This window comes from Oncorhynchus masou, chromosome 26 (assembly GCF_036934945.1).
Source record: "Oncorhynchus masou masou isolate Uvic2021 chromosome 26, UVic_Omas_1.1, whole genome shotgun sequence".
NCBI classification, from domain to species: domain Eukaryota; kingdom Metazoa; phylum Chordata; class Actinopteri; order Salmoniformes; family Salmonidae; genus Oncorhynchus; species Oncorhynchus masou.
This window is the reverse complement of record NC_088237.1, coordinates 9529319-9555163: the sequence shown is the minus strand read 5'-3', so window position 1 is coordinate 9555163 and position 25845 is coordinate 9529319. Positions and strand designations below refer to the sequence as shown.

Genomic DNA, 25845 nt, shown 5'->3' with positions numbered 1-25845 from the left:
ATAGAAGGGAGTGAAGAAATCTAAAACACCCTGGACATCATCGGAAGAGGTTTGGGAATAAGAACTATTGATATGGCAACAGACAGCCCCGATTCACGAGCATTCTACCAATTCGGCTCGAATATGGGAAAAATTTTGCAAACTGGATTTTTTGTTGTTGTCAGCATTTCCCGGCTAACGGAAAATTCTAATTTGATAGAAAATTTAGGGAAGGCTATTATGACTTGCCACAATGACATAAAACCAGAATCAAAAGCTCAATATTCCAGCGTTTAGATGTCAGCATTCTATCAACAAAAAATACAAACTGATAAACCCGGAATTAGTAGATTTACTCAGCTACAGAAATAATGGGTACGGGAGTACATTGATAGAATTTGTGAGGCGGTTTTGATGACAGGGTTGAAACCTGTGATCAAAACGACAATTGCGGGTGAAGTGGATGAAATAGAGCAGGATGCTTTGAGAATGGGATATAACTCCGCTCACTTCGCAGGCGTGCAAGGGGTTAATAAGACAAAGAAACGTAGCGAAAAAGCATCAAAGCGTAGGGAGTGAGATCCCTGTTTTAGATGTGGGGCCGTTGGGCATTGGAAGAATGAGTGTAGAGTGGGAATGGAGCCTGCTGCCATGCAAGCGTTTGCCTCTTTTTCAAAAAGAGCAGCAACAAAGCTTCCTGAAAGTAGCAGGACAGGAAACTTTCACATAGCGGTGTATGGCATCGGTACGATCAATAGTGGTTCATAGAGATTACAGTTTCTATGTGAAGGAAGACATACGAGACATACGTTTAACACACCTTTTTAATAGATGCTAGGGGTCAAATATAACAGATTCCTTACAATGAGAAATTGGCTGAATTTGCCACAGGAAAAAGTATTTTGGGTTAAAGAATCTAGGCGAAATGCTAGGGGAATGGATTCATAAAGTGGTAACAACTCAAAATTATCTGGCCAAACACTCCTGGCAACTCAGAAAACCTTAGGGGGTTTTTAATCTCATGAGATATTTTATGTTGTTTTATCATGAAAGAGATTTACATTTTATGTCGTCTTATTCTGAAATAGATTTCTAGAATGGACGAAAGGGTCGAGGGTCACGAGGAATTAGCATAGGGGTTACCAAACCTAAAATGCACTTTACATTTTTTTAATTCATGAACATGGTTATGGAGAATCATGGGGAAAGAGACCAGCGAATGGTTGGACTCGGTGACGAGATAAAGTCTCCGTGTCTAAGGGTAGTCCGTGCTAAATAAAAGGACACAAACATTGGGGTGGATTAAAACAAACGCTTAATGATTGGAGTAAGGACAGTGGATTTACCATTAGCATGTTTGGAATATAATTAATACTTTTGGATTGCTAACGAAATGTACACTTTCTTTTCCAGAAGAGGTGGTTTCATTATCTCTCGTTGGAATGTTCCCCGAGACTGTGATCTTGGGGAGGGAGAGCAGTTAGTGATATTCGGCAGTTTTAAGTACAAAAGTATCTGGATTAGGCCAAAAACTGAGTTCCCAGATCAGTAAAGAATGTTGTTAATGTGTGTGTTTTTGACCTACGGTTTACCACACACACCAGCACAACTTACCGGTTCTGAATATGCGTTAGTGGTGTTGATACTGTGGGATGTATTTTTTGGGGTCTTTTCAATTTGGTTTTAAATTGGGTATGCAGAATGATGGAAAATGTTTGAAAGGTTTTTAAATGGTTTCTGAAGCACAGGGAAAGAAAAGGGACAGGAAATATTCAATGGTGTCGAATTCCCTCTATCCTGACTTTCTGGTTAGTCCTGATCCATCTCACTAGAAATGATGGAAACAGGTGGGATTTAATTATAAAATGAATGAGAAACACCAGTCTCTATTCTATTTTACTGGGGTACCAGTATTTCCTTGTGGAGTTTTCAAGAGTTGTAATTCTAAAATGATTGGTTATTCAAATGTGTTTCTTTTTTATTTAACATGCAGTGTTGTTTGTTTTTGAATCACGATATGAAGGAAGGTCTACACACTGTGAACAATTTAGACTAAGAATGCTTTGAGATACCGATCTTTCATTACCATGCCACTCGCGACAGGAAAGCAGGGACAGATGGGAGTTGTAATGAAAAGAGTCATTACCGGCAATGAAAGGTCCAGTTTATAAATGTACATTCTAACCGTGATGATGTGTGCCAGGTTGAGAAGCTTGAATTCAAGTGATAGACTCGAAGTAAAGTACTGTCATTCTAAATTTGGGTTGGATAATTTATAAAATGTTTTAGTTATGATTTGGGTACAGCGAGAGAGAGTTGCTCTCAAACTGTGAGGGGTAGGTGCACTGCTCAAATGTATTGGGCCTTGGGAGGCTCTAGAAATCTTGTCTTTAAGTGTCCTCCGAGAGGGAGGTTATTAGAGAACTCACTGGATGATAGCTTGGTTCAAACATGGTTTTTTGTTTTACCATGTCATACATTTGTTATGTTAAATCGCATCAATACATATAGATTACTAGATTAAAAAAAGGTACAATTGATTGCATACAAGGCTCAAAGTCTGTCTTGCATTAACACCCAAAGATGAAAATGAAGGAGATGGGCGTGGAGACCAGCATCACATGTGCATACAACATAACGGATGGACAGTTCTGTCCCCAGTCTTAGTCGCATCAAGGGTGATGTGAAATTATTAAACATGCATTTTCTCTTTTCCCTGTTTAAGTCAATATGTGTTTAGGTTTCGTGGAACATAAGAGTGATTGATCATTGTTCCAGAGGAGAGACTGATGTATATTGATATGAGAATTTTTTGTATATTTATAACTTTAGAAGTGCATTAAGAGTAGTGACCATATGAGTTAGATGGAATGATATATGTGTAAATATATCTGTAGCAGGAGGTGAGGTACACATGAGGTCTGTGTTTGAGACAGAATGTTTACATAAGGCTGTTACGTGGGATGGAACGTGACTGGGTGGAGATCTGTGGGGGCTCATAAATTGAGGTCGGGGTGATAGTTTCTGGGGATGATACCACTCTGTATATTGTTACAGGTGATAGCTCGTAGGAGAGGGAAGACAGCTAACTGTGCACAATATAGGGACTATTACACATACCCAGAGCATGGTGAAAGTAGCAGAGATAGGCATTTCAGACACTGTTGTCAACTTTCAGGAGACCTGTGACTCTGAGTTTTGTTCGGTTGGATATTCTTCCAACGTCATTGATCTCTTTCCCATTTATAACAGCCAAACAGCCAGCGAACACTAGACAGATTCCATGCAGTAGGTATTCTCACGGCAGTCGCTGTAGGGACAGTTATTGAAGGAGGCGATAGTAACATCATGGAATTGGACTACGGTCCAAATTGTGGATTTGAGGTATGCGTCATGGGCAGTGTTAGTAGTAGCAGGGGTTACTTTAATAGCATTGTTGGGAGAGTCTATGTTGTCAGGAAATGACCCATGCGTTGCTGTGTGTCCACACATAGTACTCCTTACAGCACCTGCAGAGGTAAAGATCGGCACGTCTCTCCTCGGTGGGTTCACACTCCTCACATGAAGTGAGATCCAGCTACATAATGGGTGAGCTTGAAGACGCCATGACAGAGGAAGCAGAGCTAAAGAGAGAGAGAAAGACTAGATTCCATTGTAGACATACAGATGGGTTGGATCTGGGAGCTATTTTAGCCGCCATAGTTGGGTTAGTTTGCTTTATTGGTTAATGCATCATATGAAAGGGTAGATGTTGGGGCAATTGTACACTGGACACAATTCTGGAGGCATTGATGTGAAAGCATATGCAGTGCTAAGTTACCTCAAGAGGAGTGGCGTTGATGAGGCCTACGCATTTGCCTATCAGGTGACGTGCCTATCAGGTGGCAATGGAGGAAATGGGGAACAAAGTGAAAATGACATGGCTTGGGAACACCTCTCAGAGCCTGTGGCCGGAAAGGGGAAGACTGGGTGAAAGCCTGAAGAGGCTTTTTAGGGCTTTCATTTTTGCCAAACTCGGGAGAAAAGTATCCTGGAGGTGTTGAGTCAGGCAAAGAAAGAGTGGGAATTGTCATGTTATCAAACTTTGGGTTTTCATGCATAATTAATTATGCATAGATTACCACATTGTTAATACTGTTATGTTTTGTGATTCTCGTTGCCTTTCAAGTCTAATGTGCTATCATTCTCTGAGGAACCAGAAGGAGATAGTTGAGATGGAAGGAGTCAACAGCTCCAACGGACATATTATTATCAGTGCTCTATGAGAAATGGAAATAAGAGTGTGCTTGGTGTGATCATAGAACAGAGGCCATAAGTCTCTGGGTTTGTATATGTCACTGTGAATGTTAGGCATGTTTATTATTATTTTTAAATGATTCATGATTTATTATTATTGTTTGTCCATTTATAAGTAATTTCCAAGTTTATGTAATGTTGAACAGTATGGAGTTAAATGTTCAAAACGGGTGACTGATGGATTTCAGGTTCTAACTCCTAAACTCTCAAACTTGAAATAGGGTTAATTACAGTGCCTTGCGAAAGTATTCGGCCCCCTTGAACTTTGCGACCTTTTGCCACATTTCAGGCTTCAAACATAAAGATATAAAACTCTATTTTTTGTGAAGAATCAACAACAAGTGGGACACAATCATGAAGTGGAACGACATTTATTGGATATTTCAAACTTTTTTAACAAATCAAAAACTGAAAAATTGGGCGTGCAAAATTATTCAGCCCCCTTAAGTTAATACTTTGTAGCGCCACCTTTTGCTGCGATTACAGCTGTAAGTCGCTTGGGGTATGTCTCTATCAGTTTTGCACATCGAGAGACTGACATTTTTTCCCATTCCTCCTTGCAAAACAGCTCAAGCTCAATGAGGTTGGATGGAGAGCATTTGTGAACAGCAGTTTTCAGTTCTTTCCACAGATTCTCGATTGGATTCAGGTCTGGACTTTGACTTGGCCATTCTAACACCTGGATATGTTTATTTTTTAACCATTCCATTGTAGATTTTGCTTTATGTTTTGGATCATTGTCTTGTTGGAAGACAAATCTCCGTCCCAGTCTCAGGTCTTTTGCAGACTCCATCAGGTTTTCTTCCAGATTGGTCCTGTATTTGGCTCCATCCATCTTCCCATCAATTTTAACCATCTTCCCTGTCCCTGCTGAAGAAAAGCAGGCCCAAACCATGATGCTGCCACCACCATGTTTGACAGTGGGGATGATGTGTTCAGGGTGATGAGCTGTGTTGCTTTTACGCCAAACATAACGTTTTGCATTGTTGCCAAAAAGTTCAATTTTGGGTTCATCTGACCAGAGCACCGTCTTCCACATGTTTGGTGTGTCTCCCAGGTGGCTTGTGGCAAACTTTAAACAACACTTTTTATGGATATCTTTAAGAAATGGCTTTCTTCTTGCCACTCTTCCATAAATGCCAGATTTGTGCAATATATGACTGATTGTTGTCCTATGGACAGAGTCTCCCACCTCAGCTGTAGATCTCTGCAGTTCATCCAGAGTGATCATGGGCCTCTTGGCTGCATCTCTGATCAGTCTTCTCCTGGTATGAGCTGAAAGTTTAGAGGGACGGCCAGGTCTTGATAGATTTGCAGTGGTCTGATACTCCTTCCATTTCAATATTATCGCTTGCACAGTGCTCCTTGGGATGTTTAAAGCTTGGGAAATCTTGTTGTATCCAAATCCGGCTTTAAACTTCTTCACAACAGTATCTCGGACCTGCCTGGTGTGTTCCTTGTTATTCATGATGCTCTCTGCGCTTTTAACGGACCTCTGAGACTATCACAGTGCAGGTGCATTTATACGGAGACTTGATTACACACAGGTGGATTGTATTTATCATCATTAGTCATTTAGGTCAACATTGGATCATTCAGAGATCCTCACTGAACTTCTGGAGAGAGTTTGCTGCACTGAAAGTAAAGGGGCTGAATAATTTTGCACGCCCAATTTTTCAGTTTTTGATTTGTTAAAAAAGTTTGAAATATCCAATAAATGTTGTTCTACTTCATGATTGTGTCCCACTTGTTGTTGATTCTTCACAAAAAAACACAGTTTTATATCTGTATGTTTGAAGCCTGAAATGTGGCAAAAGGTCGCAAAGTTCAAGGGGGCCGAATACTTTCGCAAGGCACTGTATAAGGTATTCTATTGAAATATTGAGTGCTATGGTTTAGAGCGTCTACACCAGAAGTTAATGGTTATCTGTAGGAGGAAGGTGTATGGTGGGTGCAATTAAGCTTGGAATGTACTGAGTGTAGGGGAAACAATTGTGTGGCAGGCACTGATGAAGAGAGTCATGGATTAGTGACGAAGGAGGTCGAGGTCAGATCACGTTTAGGGAGAAGGAAAAATTTATTGCCCGTATAATTTTATTTCCGGCCTAGCAATAAAGATGCTACGTTTACCGAGAAGGAGGAGACTCCACCCAAAGTGGGGTACATATACCACCACTATTGTAACCATGTCTTTGTCTGTTCAGCTGTTCGATCCTTTGGGAAGAATACATTTGGTTTAAGCTTTCATTGTGTCCGTCAAGTTCTTACTCTGATAATTAGAACCTAACACCGTCTATCAATGCATCATAAAAAAAATTTAAATTCTCATACTTGGTTAAGATATTTGGGTAATCATGGATCACTAAAGCTTTCGAGTTTCAATGTCTGTATTACACCACATGATCCCAAGGCTTGAATATAGGTCAAATGGTGTTATTAATAACTCATCTTGATAAGGAATTAACCTGGAATTAAAGCACATCCAAACCAGATTATTGCAGAGGTACCGACAGAGACAAAGCAGAAAAATATTGACCAATTTCAATAGTTCCATTGTGTCTACAAATGAAACCTGGGAGTTTGAAACGAAACGGTGCACCCGTTTGTGGCCTCCCATCAGACAAACATTGATCCTGAATTACAAATGCAGCTCTTTTTTTGGTTCCCTGGTGGGAATGGATGACGGTCATCATAAGGTTTTATTGTGGTTATTTATCTTATGGCCATTCGCCTGAGGTCCGGGGCAACCTTCTCCAAGCTATCGGTTTGTGTTGTCTATAATAGTTTTTGCTCCAGATAATATACTTGTGTTGGCAACTGTAGCAACAATAAAAGTGCCGGGAGATGGGATCAATGTTGATTTATGGAGATGCAGTAAAAAAACAAAGCATCTGAGGACTATTGGAAACCTTAGGCAGCCAGAAAGTGAACTTTACATGAACTACTGTATCTTGCAGACTTTCAGATGGGAGTCACGGATTTAATGCCCTAGATTTCACCTAAAGCCATGATCTACTACTTTATCTTAAGAGGTTTGATCACGTTTTCCATAGCATCCCTAGCAAGTGTCCTCCTCTAAAATAAAGAGATATGTCTTATTCAACATGAGAAAACGTTTACATCGTTTTCATTTGAACCCTGTTTGCAATGCCACCTGAACACCTACTGATGCATATATTGTGGTAGCTGACAGAAGGGTGTTGACCCAATTCCACTGGACCCTGTTAAAGTGTCTGCAAAATGACTATCAGAAACTAATGTGGTAATGGAGGCCCATTCAAACACTTCTGGAGCTTTCAGTTTCCCCTACAACGCCAGCCAAGTGCATGGAATAGAATGGAGACATGCAGACAGACAGACGGTAGCAGGAGGGTTCACAGAGAACTGACATCTGTAGTAGCACTACACGGCCATCAATTCATCCACACATTAAACTGAAGAGAGAAAACTAGCATGCCTAAATGCACATTCGTACACATTGTCTTAAGGAGGGGGAAGAAATCGGCACCATGATACAGACCCGTTGCCAAAGCAGCAGCCAAATATTTGGCATTTAAAGGCTTTTACGAGTTGTACTTCTCTCGCAGGGGTATTGCTCAGTAGTTAAAAGGTTGAGCTGCTGCTATTCTCCACTCTTACTCCACCTTTGACTTGGTAGCCTGGTCTCAGATGTGTTTGTGCTCTCTTGCCAACTCATATAGTTATTGTCAATCTGGCAAGTCTATTGTACTGAATTACAGTCATATAAAGAGATGATGATAAAAAAGAGAAGAGCCTCAAGGGACAAATTACACCAAGTGTGTAGGTCTACATGAAAGGGGCCATGCTGCTACCACAAAGCTCAATCTTTGATGGTGCACTGCTCACTCTATACTGAGTAAACAAAGTTAATCCCCATGTGTTTGAAATTACAACAGAACAAGGCCATGTATGTGCCACTTGAACAGATCTGTATTGTGGTGGCAGACCATATAGGTGTTCACGGGTGGTATTGAATGGTCAGAGGTAACCCAGGGAGCAATGCTCAGCACAGGTACAGATTCAATCAGAGTTTTCCAGTAGGTTATCAGCTAGCGCCACCTGCTGTTCATAACTCAGTGTTACTCTACACAGAGATGCAGTGAATGTGGAGAAACACATCAGCACTCAAGTAGGTTGTGATCTTGTGGCAAGTGGACTACAGTGCCTCAGTGTGGCCAAAAATGAAACACCTCAGTTTTCATATGGTAATATCCCAATGCTGTTTATATCAAACACTATGCATAAAAACACTTTTTTAAGACCTATATTTATTACAGCCTTTTACCAACCATTACCACACATCACTAACAATTAAAGGGAATACTGCATGGTGGATACAATACACACAAACCTAATGGTATGTTTGGTAAAGGATTCACTCAAGTTCTCACTGACAGCATGTACTTAGTATGCCCTTAATATGTTCACTTATAGACCTAAGCTTAAAATGGATACGGTGTCTGGGCAAACGGATATGAACACAAAGGTCCACTACACTGTACATACGAGGGACGTCTGCTGCACCGTGTATAACTAGGTCAAGACCAACTTTCATTGGAGATGCTTAACCACATTTCTTTTGATATTGTATCCAGTATGTTTGTCTTTGTTTTTATGTTTGGCCCATGTCGGCACAGAAGACCTATGAAACATTCATACTATTATGAAAAAGATGCTGTCAAACTGAATCTGAACATGCCTCATTAACAAATGCACAGTTTTTTTCTTCAGTCTGGTTGCAACTCAGAAGCTAACCAGCTAATTAGCTACTAGCTATTTAGTCATTGTCAGCCACTGCTAGCGGCCTTTACCTTCCGCACAGGCACCAGATGTTTTTTTTAGCCTGGATAATACTTTCCAGCCTGCCAGTATCGGACTGTTTTCTCCACTACAACGCAGGATTCCTGCCGTAAGCCCTGGACCATTACTCCTGATCATCACAGCTAGCTAGCTGCCACCGAGTGACCCAGCCCTGAAGCTAGCTCTGAGCCAGGCCCACCTCCCGGTCTACTCAGTGATCACTCGGCTACACAGTTGATGCCTCCCGGAATCTACCCCAACACGGCTAGAATCCACTACTCTACCGGATCCTTGCCGTAAGCTCTGGACCTTTGCATCGGCTCATCGCTGCTAGCTAGCTGCTACCGAGTGGCTATAGTGGTTAACGGCCCTGCCCCGAAGCTAACACCATTTAGCCACGAGCCAGGCGCATCTCCCGGCTAGCAAACGAAATTACTACAACTACAATACCTCTTTCGTCATCTGGCCTAGACCCTTTGTCGACATGACACCCTGCCGTACCACCAAGACTGGTCTGCCGACGGAAGTCTATCCGCTGTGCCCTCAAGACGCTTCTACTAACCCCGGCCTGCTAACTTTAAATGCTGTGTCTCCCGTATGCTAGCGTAGTAATGACTACCCCGCGGCTTCCCTGTTCCATCTATTGCTGTTCACTGGACCCTATAATCACTTGGCTACATAGCTGATGCTTGCTGGACTGTTCATTAATCACTGTACTCCGTTTTGTTTATTTTTTGTTTATCTGTCGGCCCCAGCCTCGAATTCAGGCCCTGTGTGTTGTTAACCGACCCTCTCTGCCCATTCATCGCCATTTTACCTGTTATTGTTGTTTTAGCTGATTAGCTGTTGTTGTCTTACCCGTTATTGTCTTAATTAGCTCTCTCAATCAACACCTGTGATTGCTTTATGCCTCGCTTTATGTCTCTCTCAAATGTCAATATGCCGTGTATACTGTTGCCATGGATAGTTATCATTGTTTTAGTTTAATGCGGAGCCCCTAGTCCCACTGAACATGCCTCAGATACCTTCTTTGTCCCACCTACCAAACACGAGGTGACCTCTCCCAGGATAACTAGCGCATCCAGAGATGCAACCTCTCTTATCATCACTCAGTGCTTGGGTTCACCTCCACTGTGCCCGCACCCCACCATACCCCTGTCTGTACATTATGCCCTGAATCTATTCTACCACACCCAGAAATCTACTCCTTTTATTCTCTGTCCCCGACGCACTAGACGACCAGTTTTGATAGCCTTTATCCGTAACCACATCCTACTCCTCCTCTGTTCCTCGGGTGATGCGGAGGTTAACCCAGGCCCTGCGTGTCCCCAGGCACTCTCATTTATTGACTTCTGTACCCGAAAAAGCCTTGGTTTCATGCATGTTAACATCAGAAATCTCCACCCTAAGTTTATTTTACTCACTGCTTTAGCAACACTCCGCCAACCCTGATGCCTTGTCGTGTCTGAATCCTGGCTTAGGAAGGCCACCAAAAGTTCTGAGATTTCCATACCCACCTACAACATTTTCCGTCAAGATAGAACTGCCAAAGGGGGAGGAGTTGCAATCTACTCCAGAGATAGACCTGGAAAGTATGACAGAACTTTGCAGGCTATGCCCAAACAGTTCAAGCTTCTAATTTTAAAAATGAATCTCTCCAGAAATAAGTCTCTCACTGTTGCCGCCTGTTATAGACCCCCCCTCAGCTCCCAGCGGTGCCCTGGACACCATATGTGAATTGATTGCCCCCCCCCATCTATCTTCAGAGTTTGTTCTGTTAGGTGACCTAAACTGGGATATGCTTAACAACCCGGCAGTCCTACAATCTAAGCTAGAGGCCCAAATTCTCACACAAATCATCAAGGAACCCACCAGGTACAACCCTAAATCCGTAAACATGGGCACCCTCATAGATATTATCCTGACCAACTTGCCCTCCAAATACACCTCTGCTGTTTTCACTTAGGATCTCAGCGATGACTGCCTCATTGCCTGCATCCGCTATGGGTCCGCGGTCAAACGGCCACCCCTCATCACTGTCAAACGCTCCCTAAAACACTTCTGCGAGCAGGCCTTTCTAATGGACCTGGCCCATATGCTAGTGTGGAAGGATATTGACCTCATCCCGTCGACCTCATGGTCGTTCTTTAAAAGTAATTTCCTCACCATCTTAAATAAGCATGCCCCTTTCAAAAAATGTAGACCTAAGAACAGATACAGCCCTTGGTTCACTTCAGACCTGACTGCCCTCGACCAGCACAAAAACATCCTGTGGCGGACTGCCCCAGCACCGAATAGTCCCCGCAATATGCAACTTTTCAGGGAAGTCAGGAATCAATACATGCAGTCAGTCAGGAAGGCGAAGACTTGCTTTTTCAAAAGGAAATTTGCATCCTGTAGCTCTAACTCCAAAATGTTGTGGGACACTGTAAATTCCATGGAGAATAATAGCACCTCCTCCCAGCTGCCCACTGCACTGAGGCTAGGTAACACTGTCACAACCGATAAATCCACGATAATCGAGGATTTAAATAAGCATTTCTCTACGGCTGGCTATGCTTGCCTCCTGGCTACCCCAGCCCCGGCCAACAGCTCCAAACCCCCCGCAGCTACCCGCCTAAGCCCCACCAGCTTCTCCTTCACCCAAATCCAGATAGCAGATGTTCTGAAAGAGCTGCAAACCTGGACCTGTACAAATCAGCTGGGCTAGACAATCTGGACCCTCTCTTTCTAAAAATATCCGCCGCTATTTTAGCAACCCCTATTACCAGTCTGTTCAATCTCTCTTTCGTATCGTCCAAGATCCCCAAAGATTGGAAAGCTGCCGCGGTCATCCCCCTCTTCAAAGGGGGTGACACTCTAGACCCAAACTGTTATAGAGCTATATCCATCCTGCCCTGCCTTTCTAAAGTCTATGAAAGCCAAGTTAATAAACAAATCACCAACAATTTCGAATCCCACCGTACATTCACCGCTGTGCAATCCGGATTCCGAGCTGGTCACGGGTGCACATCAGCCACGCTCAAGGTACTAAACGATATCATAACCGCCATCGATAAAAGACAATACTGTGCAGCCATCTTCATCGACCTGGCCAAGGCCTTCGAATCTGTCAATCACCGTATTCTTATCGGCAGACTCAACAGCCTTTGTTTCTCAAATTAATGCTTCGCCTGGTTCACCAACTACTTCTCAGACGGAGTTCAGTGTGTCAAATCTGAGGGCCTGTTGTCCTGACCTCTGGTAGTCTCTATGGGGGTACCACAGGGTTCAACTCTCGGGCCGACTCTCTTCTCTGTATATATCAATGATGTTGCTCTTGCTGCGGGTGATTCCCTGATCCACCTCTACGCAGACGATACCATTCTGTATACATCTGGCTCTTCTTTGGACACTGTGTTAACTAACCTCCAAACGAGCTTCAATGCCATACAAACTCCTTCCGTGGCCTCCAACTGCTCTTAAATGCAAGTAAAACTAAATGCATGCTCTTCAACCGATTGCTGCCCGCACCTGCCCGCCCGTCCAGCATCACTACTCTGGACGGTTCCGACCTAGAATATGTGGACAACTACAAATACCTAGGTGTCTGGTTAGACTGTAAGCTCTCCTTCCAGACTCATTAAACATCTCCAATCCAAAATTAAATCTAGAATCGGCTTCCTATTTCACAATAAAGCATCCTTCACTCATGCTGCCAAACATACCCTAATAAAACTGACTATCCTATCTATCCTCGACTTTGGCGATGTCATTTACAAAATAGCTTCCAATACTCTACTCAGCAAACTGGATGCAGTCTATCACAGTGCTATCTGTTTGGCCACCAAAGCCCCTTATACCACCCACCACTGCGACCTGTATGCACTAGTCGGCTGGCCCTCGCTACATATTCGTAGCCAGACCCACTGGCTCCAGGTCATCTATAAGTCTATGCTATGTAAAACTCTGCCTTATCTCAGCTCACTGGTCATGATAACAACACACACCCATAGCACGCGCTCCAGCAGGTATATTTCGCTGGTCACCCCTAAAGCCAACACCTCCTTTTGCTGCCTTTCCTTCCAGTTCTCTGCTCCCAAATAACTGGAACGATTTGCAAAAATCACTGAAGCTGGAGACTTTTATTTCCCTCACTAACTTTAAACATCAGCTAACTGAGCAGCTAACCGATCGCTGCAGCTGTACATAGCCCATCTGTAAATAGCCCACCTATTCTACCTACCCCATACTGTTTTTATTTACTTTTCTGCACTTTTGCACACCAGTATTTCTACATGCACATCATCTGCTCATCTATCACTCCAGTGTTAATTTGCTAAATTGTAATTACTCTGCTACTATGGCCTATTTATTGCCTTACCTCCTTATGCCATTTGCACAAACCGTATATAGGATTTCTTTTTTTATATTGTGTTATTGACTGTATGTTTGTTTATTCCATGAACTCTGTGTTGTTGTGTGTGTCACACTTCTTTGCTTTATCTTGGCCAGGTCACAGTTGTAAATGAGAACATGTTCTCAACTAGCCTACCTGGTTAAATAAAGGTGATTTTTTTTTTCTTACTCAAACTACATGTCAAAAAAGCTCTGTAATACATACTCAGTAACATGTGTCAAGGTCATCTGGTCATCTCCTACAAATAATTATACAGTGGGCAAAATATCAAAAAACACTGGCGAGTTGCCATAGGCAGAGTGTACTGTATAAAGCTGCAGGGAGCTCCTTAGACAGCTGAGAGTGATTGACTCAGCCTAGAGGATCTACAGTAGATACTGAAGGGCTTCTGCTGCACGGCTTAATTACAGCTACACAATAAGAGGAAAGGGAATGAGACATTTTGGGATCCCAGATGGCCTTTAAAGGGAAAGAAGAAGAAAAAATGTCCTGCACACAGACTTTTAACAGCATAGTCTGCTGGGACATGACTTAGTAATAATTCCAAGACCAGTCAGGCCTCCCTGTAGAATCTTAATGGAGAGCTAAGGGCAGCAGCCAAGTTCGGAGGGAGAGATATTCTAGTCAAACTTAACCCATAAGAGTCTCAGCCAGTGGAGGATGGTTCTACTAAGCTATACGGAATTGTTTTAAGAAGGTTATACCAAGGATCACTTTGCTATTTGGTTAAAAATTTTAAGACTCCTTGAAGTATCCCAAAAAAATACCCCAAAAGAATTTGATTAAAAATATGTTTGGGCTTACTGCTATTAGCCAATACAATCGCATTAAATAACAGATTCACTACTTGGAACAACAGATTGTCCCCCCAAAAAATCAAAAGGAAGTTTGTTCTGAAGTGTCTGTCCTATATCTGCGAGATATAAGAAAGATCAGGAAACATACTTGTATTTAACCTCTTCTTTTTTTTCTGTCTGAGTAGACCTTACTGTCTGAGTAGACCTACAATTGACCGGAAATACAGTATTGTCACGACTTCTCCCGAAGTCGTTGCCTCTCCTTGTTCGGGCGGTGCTCGGCGTTCAACATCACCGGTCTTCTAGCCATCATTGATCCATTTTTCATTTTCCATTGGTTTTGTCTTGTCTTCCCACACACCTGTTTTCAATCCCATTCATTACCTGTTGTGTATTTAACCCTCTGTTTCCCCTCATGTCTTTGTCAGAGATTGTTTTATTGTCAGTGTAGTTTTATGTTGTATAGGTGCGCGTCGGGTCCTCGTACCCATGTTTGTTTATGTATGTACCTTTTAGTGTTATGGAGCATGTTACGTGGACTTTATTAAAAGACTCCATTTTACACTCTGTTTGACTCTCCTGTGCCTGACTTCCCTGCCACCTATACACCTATGCCTGACAAGTATAGACATTGTTAATGTTGTAAATGACTATTGTAGCTGGAAACAGCTGATTTTTAATGGAATATCTACATTCAGAGGCCCATTATCAGCAACCATCACTCCTGTGTTCCAATAGCACGTTGTATTAGCTAATCCAAGTTGATAATTTTAAAAGGCTAATTGATCATTAGAAAACTCTTTTTCAATTATGTTAGCACAGCTGAAAACTGTTGTCCTGATTAAAGAAGCAATAAAACTGACCTTCTTACAGGCTCAAAATGGCCAAAAACAAAGACTTTTCTTCTAAAACTCGTCCGTCTATTCTTGTTCTGAGAAATGATGGCTATTCCATGCGAGAAATTGCCAAGAACTTAAGATCTCGTACAACGCTGTGTATCACTTCCTTCACAGAACAGTGCAAACTGGCCCTAACCAGAATAGAAAGAGGAGTGGGAGGCCCCGGTGCACTGAGCAAGAGGACAAGTACATTAGAGTGTCTAGTTTGAGAAATAGACGCCTCACAGTACCCGCAAAACACCAATCTCAACGTCAACAGTGAAGAGGCGACTACACTGTATTTCTGATCAATTCGATGTTATTTTAATGGACAAAAAAAGTGCTTTTCTTTCAAAAACAAGGATATTTCTAAGTGACCCAAACGTTTGAACGGTAGTGTACATGTTTGTGAGAGTCCCACCTTTCCACCTTTTTCATATTAGTGTGTAGCCCAAGCTGTTTGGAAGCTACAGATAGAAGGCAGATGGCACTTGTCTGAAGTCAGGACAGCCCAAGACACTTGTAGGGGTCATAGAGCAAAATAACAATGGTTTTATAGTCCAAACCGTTCGGACGCTACAGACAATTTTATGAAGAAAAAAAATAAAATAATTTGGGATGGTCTGACAAACACTGCTCTAGCGCTGTCACAATTCACCGCAGATGCGCAAGTGCGACAACGACGATGGATTTAGACGCAACAAAACAGATATCGCTTTAACTTTATGGGGATGTTTTATTTTGCTACTTCGATTGCCACGGAGGCGCAGACATCAACTCCAGGGGTTTAAATAGACCTCCAATGCAATGCATGATTGTTACTTGCATCTAATTGGTGCCATCTCAGCAGTTCCCTTTCTGAATTGGTTTCACTTTATTAGTATGACTAATGCTGCATACAAGAATAGACTAGCTATTTTCTGGTAAATTCCATGTGCTGTCCAAGTGGACAGAGGGTATGTGAAACACTGCTTGAGCACAGTGCATTTCATCTGAATTCAAATAGGTTGTTTTTACTTTACTGTGATATCAAGTATTACTGGCGACATAGCCTAGGCTTGTGTAATATACTGATGTAGTGGTCACTTTCATGGGAGAGAAACATACCAGTCTGTGTGCAGATCGTCGATGACCAGTAGAATCTTGGGCTTCCGTATGACAGGTTTGGCGGGCGCTGCTGGTGCAGCTTCTGCCACCGCCGCTGAAGCCTTGGCTGCTGCTGCTGCGTTCTGTGCCAACTGGGCGGTCTTCACCACGCTGGAGAAGGAGCTGAGGAAACCCCCGGGGGCCGGGGCCGGGGCCGAGCTTGAAGCCGGGGCCTGTGGTGGCAGGCTGGGGGGAGTTCGCCTCTCCGTAGCTGGGGAGGCGGGATTGGAGGTGGAGGAGGGCGGGGTAGGGCGAGGCCCACTCTGCAGGTCCATCATGTAGCCGTTGGGGAGGTTGGCCACAAAGCTGCTGTCAGACAGACGCCTGCGTAGGTAGTTCATGCTGACTGGTGGGTCGGTCGGTCAGGCCAGCTGGACGAGGGGTAGACAGTGAGATCCGAGAGGGACAAAGGAAGGGAGAGAGAAATAATAATAATAATGATACATTTGTAACAATAATAATAATAACAATAATTTCTGTTCCCTCGGGCACAATACAACACTCAAATGTTATATGCTACTGTAAATGTGAAAACCAACGCTTCTCATATAAAAATGCATTTGGAACAGAAGGAGTATGGAGCAGTAGGCAGCATCATTGGTGCAGCATTGATGTCAGCTTAGCTCTCATAGGAACACACTGGGCTATAAAACGCAGCCAGCCAGCCACCAATCATTCATGAAGAAGGAAAGTAGGATTGCGCAACCCTGTTGGAACCACAGTGGCAGCCTCAGAAACATGCATATAGATGAGCAATTGCCTTAGGCACAGGAAGTGGCAGGCTGGGAGAGGCCGGGGGGATTCACATTCACAAACCTAGTCAAACACACCTAATGCATTTTGAATCTGAATCTAAACAATGGCTTTGCATTTTGAACTAATAGGCTCTTGTTAAACGGGGTATTCTAGGTGGGATCGACTTGAGGGCCTTGATACAAGCCTACTAGGAGTCACTCAATCACCTCATGGTTTTTAAATCTAACCATCGACTCTATCTGCATATTAAACAGTTGGTATAGTACTAGTATATGGAGCAGCCTCATGTCAGGAAAGATGTAAGGAGAGGGATTCGCAATTCAAACCTGGTTTAAGGAGACTCTAGCTGCCTTAATGCATTTTGAGTCTAACCATCAAAGTGCTAACAATCCGCTTTGCATACAGAGCGGAGGTAGTGTGATACTGGGCTTGATATAGAAGAACGTCACTCAGATCAGCTGCACTGACTAAGAGGACAATGTAGAGGCGTGCTGATTAGAGTGAAAGCTTGAGTTATGACACTTTGAATAAGCCTCATGAATATTTTAATCTATAGTGAAAGAAGGGGGCTGGGTGGGAGAGATAAGGCATTTTGTGGGATGGGTTTGCTGACTATCAGACGCTGATTGATACAGAATTGGATTGTGTGGGTAAATAAGAAGAGAGAGGATTGCGGAAAAGGGATATGAAAAGGCACTGTGGGAAATCAAAACATCAATTTTATAAAAAGGCACTAGCTCACACCACAGACAGCCTTCCAGACTGCACGGCACTCTCGGGGGCATAAAATACATTACAAAGAATTTAACATGAAATGTTCAATAGAAACTTGCCTGCACACGACATGTAGAATATGTTACTATATAGCTGCAGTAGCAGAATATGATAGAGAACATGACCCTCAAAGGACATATGTTTATTCATTTTTCAAACTGTGTCAAAGAACATGTTTAGCTCGGCCATTGACTTTGCAGGGACTTAAAGGAAAATACTGAATACAATTAATACTGAAGCATTGAAAATTAACATTGTGCAATTTCTTGTAAAGTGTTAACAACACAGAGATTTCTTTACTCAGGGAGCTGTCCACTCTTTGTGGTGCTGAAACAGTTAGAGCCCATCCTTAGAGATCCATCAATCGCCACTAGAGGCAGGGGAAAATCCCTATCTTTATGCCACTACTTGTGCATTCCCCCACTTACTCACCATCCTTAAACCAGCCTTAAACCAGCTTCCCTCTCATCCCTCTGCACATTTAGTATCGGGTGCTATTAAAGCCTTAGGGGCAAACCCTTTCTCTCTTGAATAAAGACAACAGAGACAGTTTCAACAAGCCCCTGCAGGAAATGAGGCTTATAAAATCTGCCCCCCCGTCACTCCCAACCTGATGAGTCGACATTAGCAATAAGGGGTTATCAGTAAGAGTGGAGAGGTGAAAGGAGAGACGGCACACATTTAGAGATCCCGAGTCTTGCCCTACCAAAAATCTAACAATCAACCCCCCCAGAGCCCCAACTGATCCCCTCTCTCTTAGCCTCTTAAATGACAAATAGATCCTTGACTGGTACTGCACCAAGGCAGGCAGCAATGGCTTGCATTGCGCTATGGAAGGCAGTAACGGTAGTCTCTCCTCTGTAATTAATGGATACAGCAGGGTAATGCTAGACTAAGGCGATGTTAAAGACCGTGGTGGGACTGTGTTGATGCATGGTGACGATAATAGGGTTGCTGGCACCAGGGTCAGGCGAAGGGAAGCCCAAGAGGACCTCGGACCATGGGTAAAGGGGGTGCCAGGGGTGGATGGGAAACTCTGTGACCTTTTTTGAGAGAGTATCATAGAAGAATGATGTGTAGCACTGCTGAAGAGGAATAGTGCCCTCATACCCTCAGCACAATATATAGGTGATTATCATGATGACTCACAGAAATAGCCCCGAGGTGTTCTGGCAGAGTTTGTATGTGAAGGGATGTGGATATGTAACTACTAACTGAGCCTAGAAAAGTCCATCGTCTTGCTTTCAAGTGTGTGGTAGAGAATATTTTCCATATTAAAGAACATGCAGTGAGCAGAGGGAGCTTGAGTGTCTCCCTTCCGCCGTGCATATAGGGTGTTAGCAGCATTACAGAGTATGTATTATTCATGGCGGTCGATGTGTCTGAGGTCAGGGAATTGTCATGAAATATTTTTTTCTTTCTTTTTAACCTTTATTTAACGAGGCAAGTCAGTTAAGAACAAATTCTTATGTACAATGGCGGCCTACCCCGGGCCAAACCCGGACGACGCCGGGCCAATTGTACGCCGCCCTATGGGACTCCCAATCACGGCCCGGATGTGATACAGCCTGGATATGGAGCGTTTACATAGGGTCTTTACTTAAATGAAGGGAAATCACGATGGTGAGTTGGAATTACAGCTGACTGGGAACTTGAAAGAGCCCAAGCACTGAGAATAACAGTTGTATGGGAATTGCATTGCCTGTAACAACATATGTGAAGAATACCATAAATAACAAATGAACAGTAGCACATCTAAAAGCAATCAAAAAAGCAAGAACATAACGACACAATGGGGTTTGGGTCCTCCCTCTACAATTCAGCTTTATATTAATAGCTCATCCTACTTTCTTTTTCTTTTCTTTTTTAAATACACGTGCACATCTCATACCCGACCCACACGTAGCACACGATTCTGGTCCCCTAGTACTTAGCGATATAACTGACACGGCAGTCGCTTAGCAACCAGTTCCTTTTTTTACTACTAGTCTAAAAGAAACTTGGCACAGTATCAGATGAGTGTGAAGACATACAGTGTGTGTGAGTCATCGCGATACATCAACCACATGGCATGCGATACAGTTACCAATGAAGAGTCGGCTGTGTTTTATTCTCACTAGTGCCACAAATGTTATAATCAAATCTCTATATCTACACAGACTGCTGTCACATACCACATGAACGTCTTCTCAACAAATAATCTTACCTCCTCATCATTAGTAACCATGAAAATAAGGAAACAGAGGAGGATACAGTGCATTCGGGAAAGCATTCAGACCCTTTGACTTTTTCCACATTTTGTTACATTACAGCCTTTTTCTAAAATGTATTAAATAAAACATTTCCTCATAAATCTACACACAATACCCCATAATGACAAAGTGAACAATTTTTTTTTTTAATTCTTGCAAATGTATTTATAAATATATATATATATTTACATAAGTATTCAGACCCTTTGCTATGAGACTCAAAATTGAGCTCAGGTGCATCCTGTTTCCATTGATCATCCTTGAGATGTTTCTGCAACTTGATTGGAGTCCACCTGTGGTAAATTCAAATGATTGGACATGATCTGGAAAGGCACACATGTGTCTATATAAGGTCCCACAGTTGACAGTGCATGTCAGAGCAAGGCAAGGTCGAAGGAATTTTCCATAGATCTCTGAGACAGGATTGTGTCGAAGCACAGAGCTGGGGAAGGGTACCAAAACATTTCTGCAGCATTGAAGGTCACCAAGAACACAGTGGCCTAATTTCTCTGAAAAGGGGAAAACCTCATCACCAAATTCACTGAGAATAGTAGTGTGAATAAACAATACTCCAAGCCACACCGCCATACTACTTGTTAAACACAGAGAACTGGCCTTTGGGGTGGGCTTGGTGTGAGATTTGAGAGGTCTGTGGGTGGCTTTTAACCATTTATTTGTATTTCTCAAATAAATCATTACTAAAAAGAGGTTTGGTCCAAATCGGATGTTGGGTACAACATGTAATGAATATTACATTAATCTTTTAAATGTAAATAGCCAATTGTGGCACTATCAATTAGCTTAATTTGTCAGAGTTCAAATAATCTTTCAACAATATACTGTTTATCTTATTGGTTTCAGGTAGCCTAGTGGTTAGAGCGTTGGGCCAGTAACCGAAAGATTGGTGGATTTAATCCCAGAGCTGACAGGGTGAAAATCTGTTGTTCAGGCCCTTGAACAAGGCAGTTAACCCACTATTCCTAGGCCATCATTGTCAATAAGAATTTGTTATTAACTGACTTGCTTACTTAAATAACTACAGAAACTATTTCAGAACCATCTGAGATGGTGGGTGTTGAAATCCACTTGTGCTTTTTGAGGTAGAACAACATTACTCATTACTCCAAGTGATTACTCCAACCTATATCACTTAGCCGTCAGCCAAAAAAGGCCACTGGCTCACGCCCGGGAGGCAGCCTGCTTCCAAACCAAATGCAATCAACGCTAGCCTGATTCACCCAGGGCAGGCCTGGGGCATTATTCAAATCACCTCCCAGCCACAGAGGGTGGCAACCTTAGATGGCCTATCAGCATTCCACTACAGTGCCAGGGCTACACAACCAAGGGCACAAACCGCTTAGCCAATCCCTCACCACTTCATCATAAGCAACCAGTCCTGCAGAGTTAGGAGGCAGAAGAGGATAATTATATTTTTAAACCTAAATCCACATCAACAGTTATCTCCTTGACTAAAGGCTTTTCCATGTGTTTTTCATGGACTGGGATTTCTGCATGTGTATAAAATACAGCTGAGGCACAGAAATGGATGACGTCATTAACAGCTTAATGTTCCTTGCTCTGTGGTCTTCTGTCTTGTCCATGACGTGTTTGCACAGCATGTTTTGGAATGGGCTGGATCGGGCCTGTCCATGCGTGCAGCCTTGGCCTGGCGGCAGTGAATAAGGCAGTGGCTCAGCAGGACAAGAGGGTCAATCAGAGGCATGTCATTTTCATCACCTCTCAGCCACAAAGACATGACAGGTGTGAAACTCAGATTGCCTCTCACTGCAGATGGCCCATCAGTCTGCCACTATGGTGCCAGGGGCGGGTACCCAACAGGTTTGGCTTTGCAACAAGGACTATGCATCCGCATTTCTATGTTTACTGCATCATTTTGGATTCTTAGACTGACTCAAGTATCAAGGGTGAACACTGGCAGAGAGGATACTGGCCAAAGATCACTAGCTATCTCCTCAGTCACAGACTGACAGCACTTGCACAACGTTGAGTTAAACCAGCAATGACAGCATCTTTAGACATCTCTAAAATGAACATGGATAGGATTCTATCGATAAAAGATATATGCATGGCCATACAGCCTTCGGTAGCCTAATAGACATACTGTATGATGGCATGATGATAAACAAACTCGTTTCCTATCAATTTGAAGGGGGAGGGGACGGGGGACAGGAAATGTGGCATTTTCAACAAGTGCGTTCACTCGCTCTGCAATAAAATAGCATCATTTGGGTATACGTAATTGATGTATATAAAAATGCCAAATTCCAAGTATGTTGATGCAGAGGGTTAGGATTCACTAAATATAAAACAAAACTGACTAATGGATTCCTAGCTGCATGCGGGAATTCCCTTTTCACCCCAAACCAATCAATAAATCAGAAGATATTCATGAACAGATCATTGCCGCACATCGCCACCGACCACCCCATATAGCATGCAAACAGCCCTGACCACAACGCGCTAATTCGCCTGCGCAAATGAATATAATCAGCGGCTGTAATACGCTAATGTGCCCAAAATAACCGTTTCATTTGTATGTTGAATAATCGGCTGAGAGCGGTGGACCGAGAATGACTTGGCGATAACAAAAATAAATAATACATGCACACAGACAACACATTGAATTACGGGCAGCATCAATATGTCAGTCAACATTTTCATTCATTTTTCTGTCATGTTTTACCTGAGAATCTGGTATCACAAAGTGTTAGGATGATGCTCCCCTTGCGCTCGTGTCTCAATCCTCAGCAGCTCGCGCTTCAGCATCAGCATCCACCAGTCTCCTCCGTATCCCACAATGCTGCATGCTGGGAGCAGCAAAATGCATCCATTCCTGAGATCCCCTTCTTACCTCATTGGTCGATTCGCTTGTGGAATTAAATAGCATCCCTCATATTTAGTTTGAGTTGTGGAATATAAATATTTCATATTTCAAGGATGTGGCAGCATTGCATTTTTAGTTCATACAAATGCAATGTTTAGAGACAGGAAACACTCCAGACAGGTGTTTTATGGCTACTGATTTCCAGGGAAGCCCTCTTTCCTTGAAAACACACACACACACACACACACACACACCACAGAAAATATTTAGTTTCATTTGGAATCATATATCTTTTGTAGACTTAATCATTATTTGGATTTCAGACAGAAGTTTTAATTTCTGTTTTGCATATTCTTGGGACACCAATGTGTTTTGGCCGATCCAGAGTCCGACCACATTCTCTTTATGGCAAGTATTCATTCAATTACCTTTGAAAAATGATACCCTCCACAAGTATACGAATCTTGTTCACTGTCTCAATGCTCCCTATCCCATACACTCTTAGAAAAAAGTTCCAAAAGAGTTCTGCAGATGTTCCCGTAGGATAACCTTTCTTGGTTCCAGGTAGAACTCTTTTGGGTTCCATGTAGGTCTCTCTGTGGAAAGGGTTATACATGGAATGCTAAAGGGTTCTACCTGGAACCAAAAGAGGTTCGACAAAAGGATTATCCTACGGGGACAGCCGAAGAACCCTTTTTGGTTCTAGATAGCACCTTTTTTTAGGGACAGAAAAACGTGTAGGGACAGAAAACTGTCACATAAGAGTACAATTCACCACTAGTCCCATTATGGGAACGTTGCATGACCATTCCAGGGTTGAATGAGTCAAAGCTCTAACTCTCAAACTTAATGCCCTTGCTCAGTGCTGTGTAACAAATAATATAGGATGCGAATTCATGATTTTTAAACATTTAACATTTTTATTTGTATTGGGAAACACCTCTTCTGGTAAGCTATATGAAACGAGGTTGCCTCATATTGGAAAATTTCCAGGGTGACTGGATTGGAAACTCTTAATTAATTCAAACAAAGCTGACAATGAATTAAAGCCTAAATCTTTCATTGTTTATAGGCTAATTAGAATTTAGTGAGAAGTTCCGGTCTTGCTCATCCTTCCAGGGAAAAACACAGTACTTTCACAGATGCTGACTCCCATGGATTCCCTTAGTAAAGATATCATTGTCACCATAAGCAGACTAATTTACTTCAGGCTTAATACACATATCAATTGCTTGCTGGGTTGATAGCAGAGGGATTAGAATGTAACTAGTAAACATTGAGATTCGAAGTCAATTGTGTTTGAAATTCATAGCAAGTCAGTGGTTTGGAGTGTTTCGAGATCACAGTATTAGTATGCATGCAAGATGCACAGTGTGACTTACTCCCTTTATCAAGGTCATGCAGTGTTATTATTTCTTAACGGCTTGAGGTTGGGGGTATCATTTCATTGTGAGTGAGCTTTCAGAAGTTCTATGACAATAAAACACTTACATTGATTCTGAATATTTCAAATGCAAACAACTATTTGATTTTATACCTAGCCTGCAACGTTGGAACATCTGCCAAGATCAGCTTTCGATTTCAAAGAGCTTTTGACTCCCAGCCCACTGAAATGTAACACAATCAATCAATAGTAGACCTCCGGCAGGGGAGACTCTTGAATGAGCATATTAGTTTAAATAATTCACTGCAGAAGGAAACCACAGACATTCCTTACTATAAGCTTTTTTCTCTTCTATTTGGATATCCTATTTAGGAGTCTCTCTACCATATATTCAATAGTTGAACGTTTCAGCACCTTATACATTCCAGTATCGAGTCAAATTGCGTATGACGGCAGGCCCTGACGCAGAAAGTAATGTGTGTTGCACAGTGTCCAATGATTATAATCAACAATGCCATTCCACGTTGAACTCAACAGACACCTACCAATATCATGAGACATGACAGCGGACAATGATTTTTTTCAAAAGTGCTAATTAAATCAACATTTTGTTTGATTGAAGGATTCTCTCTCCCCGCGCTGTCCCTCCCTTTCGCTGTCCCTCGATCCCTCTCCCCGTCCTCTCTTCTATGGTCTGGCGGCTGCTCTATAATGATTCCTCACCGACTTCCCGCTGTAAGTGTGTCAGAGAGATCAGAGCAGCATCATGGGCCAAGGAGAGAGAGGAAGGAGGAGTCATATTTCATGAATATCTCATATCAACTCAGGAAAACCACACTCTACCACACTTGCAGACACATGCTGATATTGAGAAGTGCCCCGTGGCCAGCTCCATGTGAACCACAGCGTTCTCCTATCCACCCGGCAGCTGTGGCCATCTCAGGGCCCAGTGGCTGCCAATTTAAATTGTCCAGACAGGAAGTGGATGTTAGGGCTGGTTAAGGTCAATGGCTGTTTACTGTCGTATGCTGGATGGACTGATCTTAGCCTGCAGTGCACAGCTGTGTTTTTCTACAGGACAGCTCTATTTAGCTGTTCTGCCAATGGATGATGAGGTTGGGTATGGTATAAGTTGAGGAGTGTCATCCATGCAAGCTGATTATTTTTTTTTCAGTCTAGAACGAGCCATTGCACTGCAGAATGACTTTTGTGATGTATTCAATTATATAATTGTATAGGTTCTGCTGGAGACCTCTGGGTTAGATAAACATAAAAAAAACTGGTTTGTCACTGGGGACCTACACAGAATTCAATGATGTCACTTAAGGTCACGGATGACCTCACAGCCCAAGCATTCACATCACACAGTCCACTGTACCATACATACTGTACACAGGGGAAGGGACCGTCTGGACCCCTTTCTAAAGCAATTTATCACAGATATGCCTGTGTGGGGTCAATATATGGGGAAGCACAGTGACGCCTGACTGATTTGCAGCACTAAAGGGAAAGCGCTCA

At 42.7% G+C, this 25845-nt stretch overlaps 1 protein-coding gene across 1 annotated transcript in view; it reads right to left on the bottom strand.

Moving 5' to 3' along the window:
- LOC135514760 (synapsin-3-like) overlaps positions 1-22898 on the bottom strand; it is a 134360-nt gene extending 111462 nt beyond the window's left edge. Inside the window, exons 1-2 of the mRNA XM_064938327.1 lie at positions 22803-22898; positions 16278-16687 (exon numbers count right to left, since the gene is read on the bottom strand). Coding sequence (XP_064794399.1) covers positions 16278-16657 — 380 coding nt within the window. The 5' untranslated portion in view covers positions 16658-16687; positions 22803-22898. The remainder of the gene's footprint in view (positions 1-16277; positions 16688-22802) is intronic.
- Positions 22899-25845: the final 2947 nt, after the last annotated feature.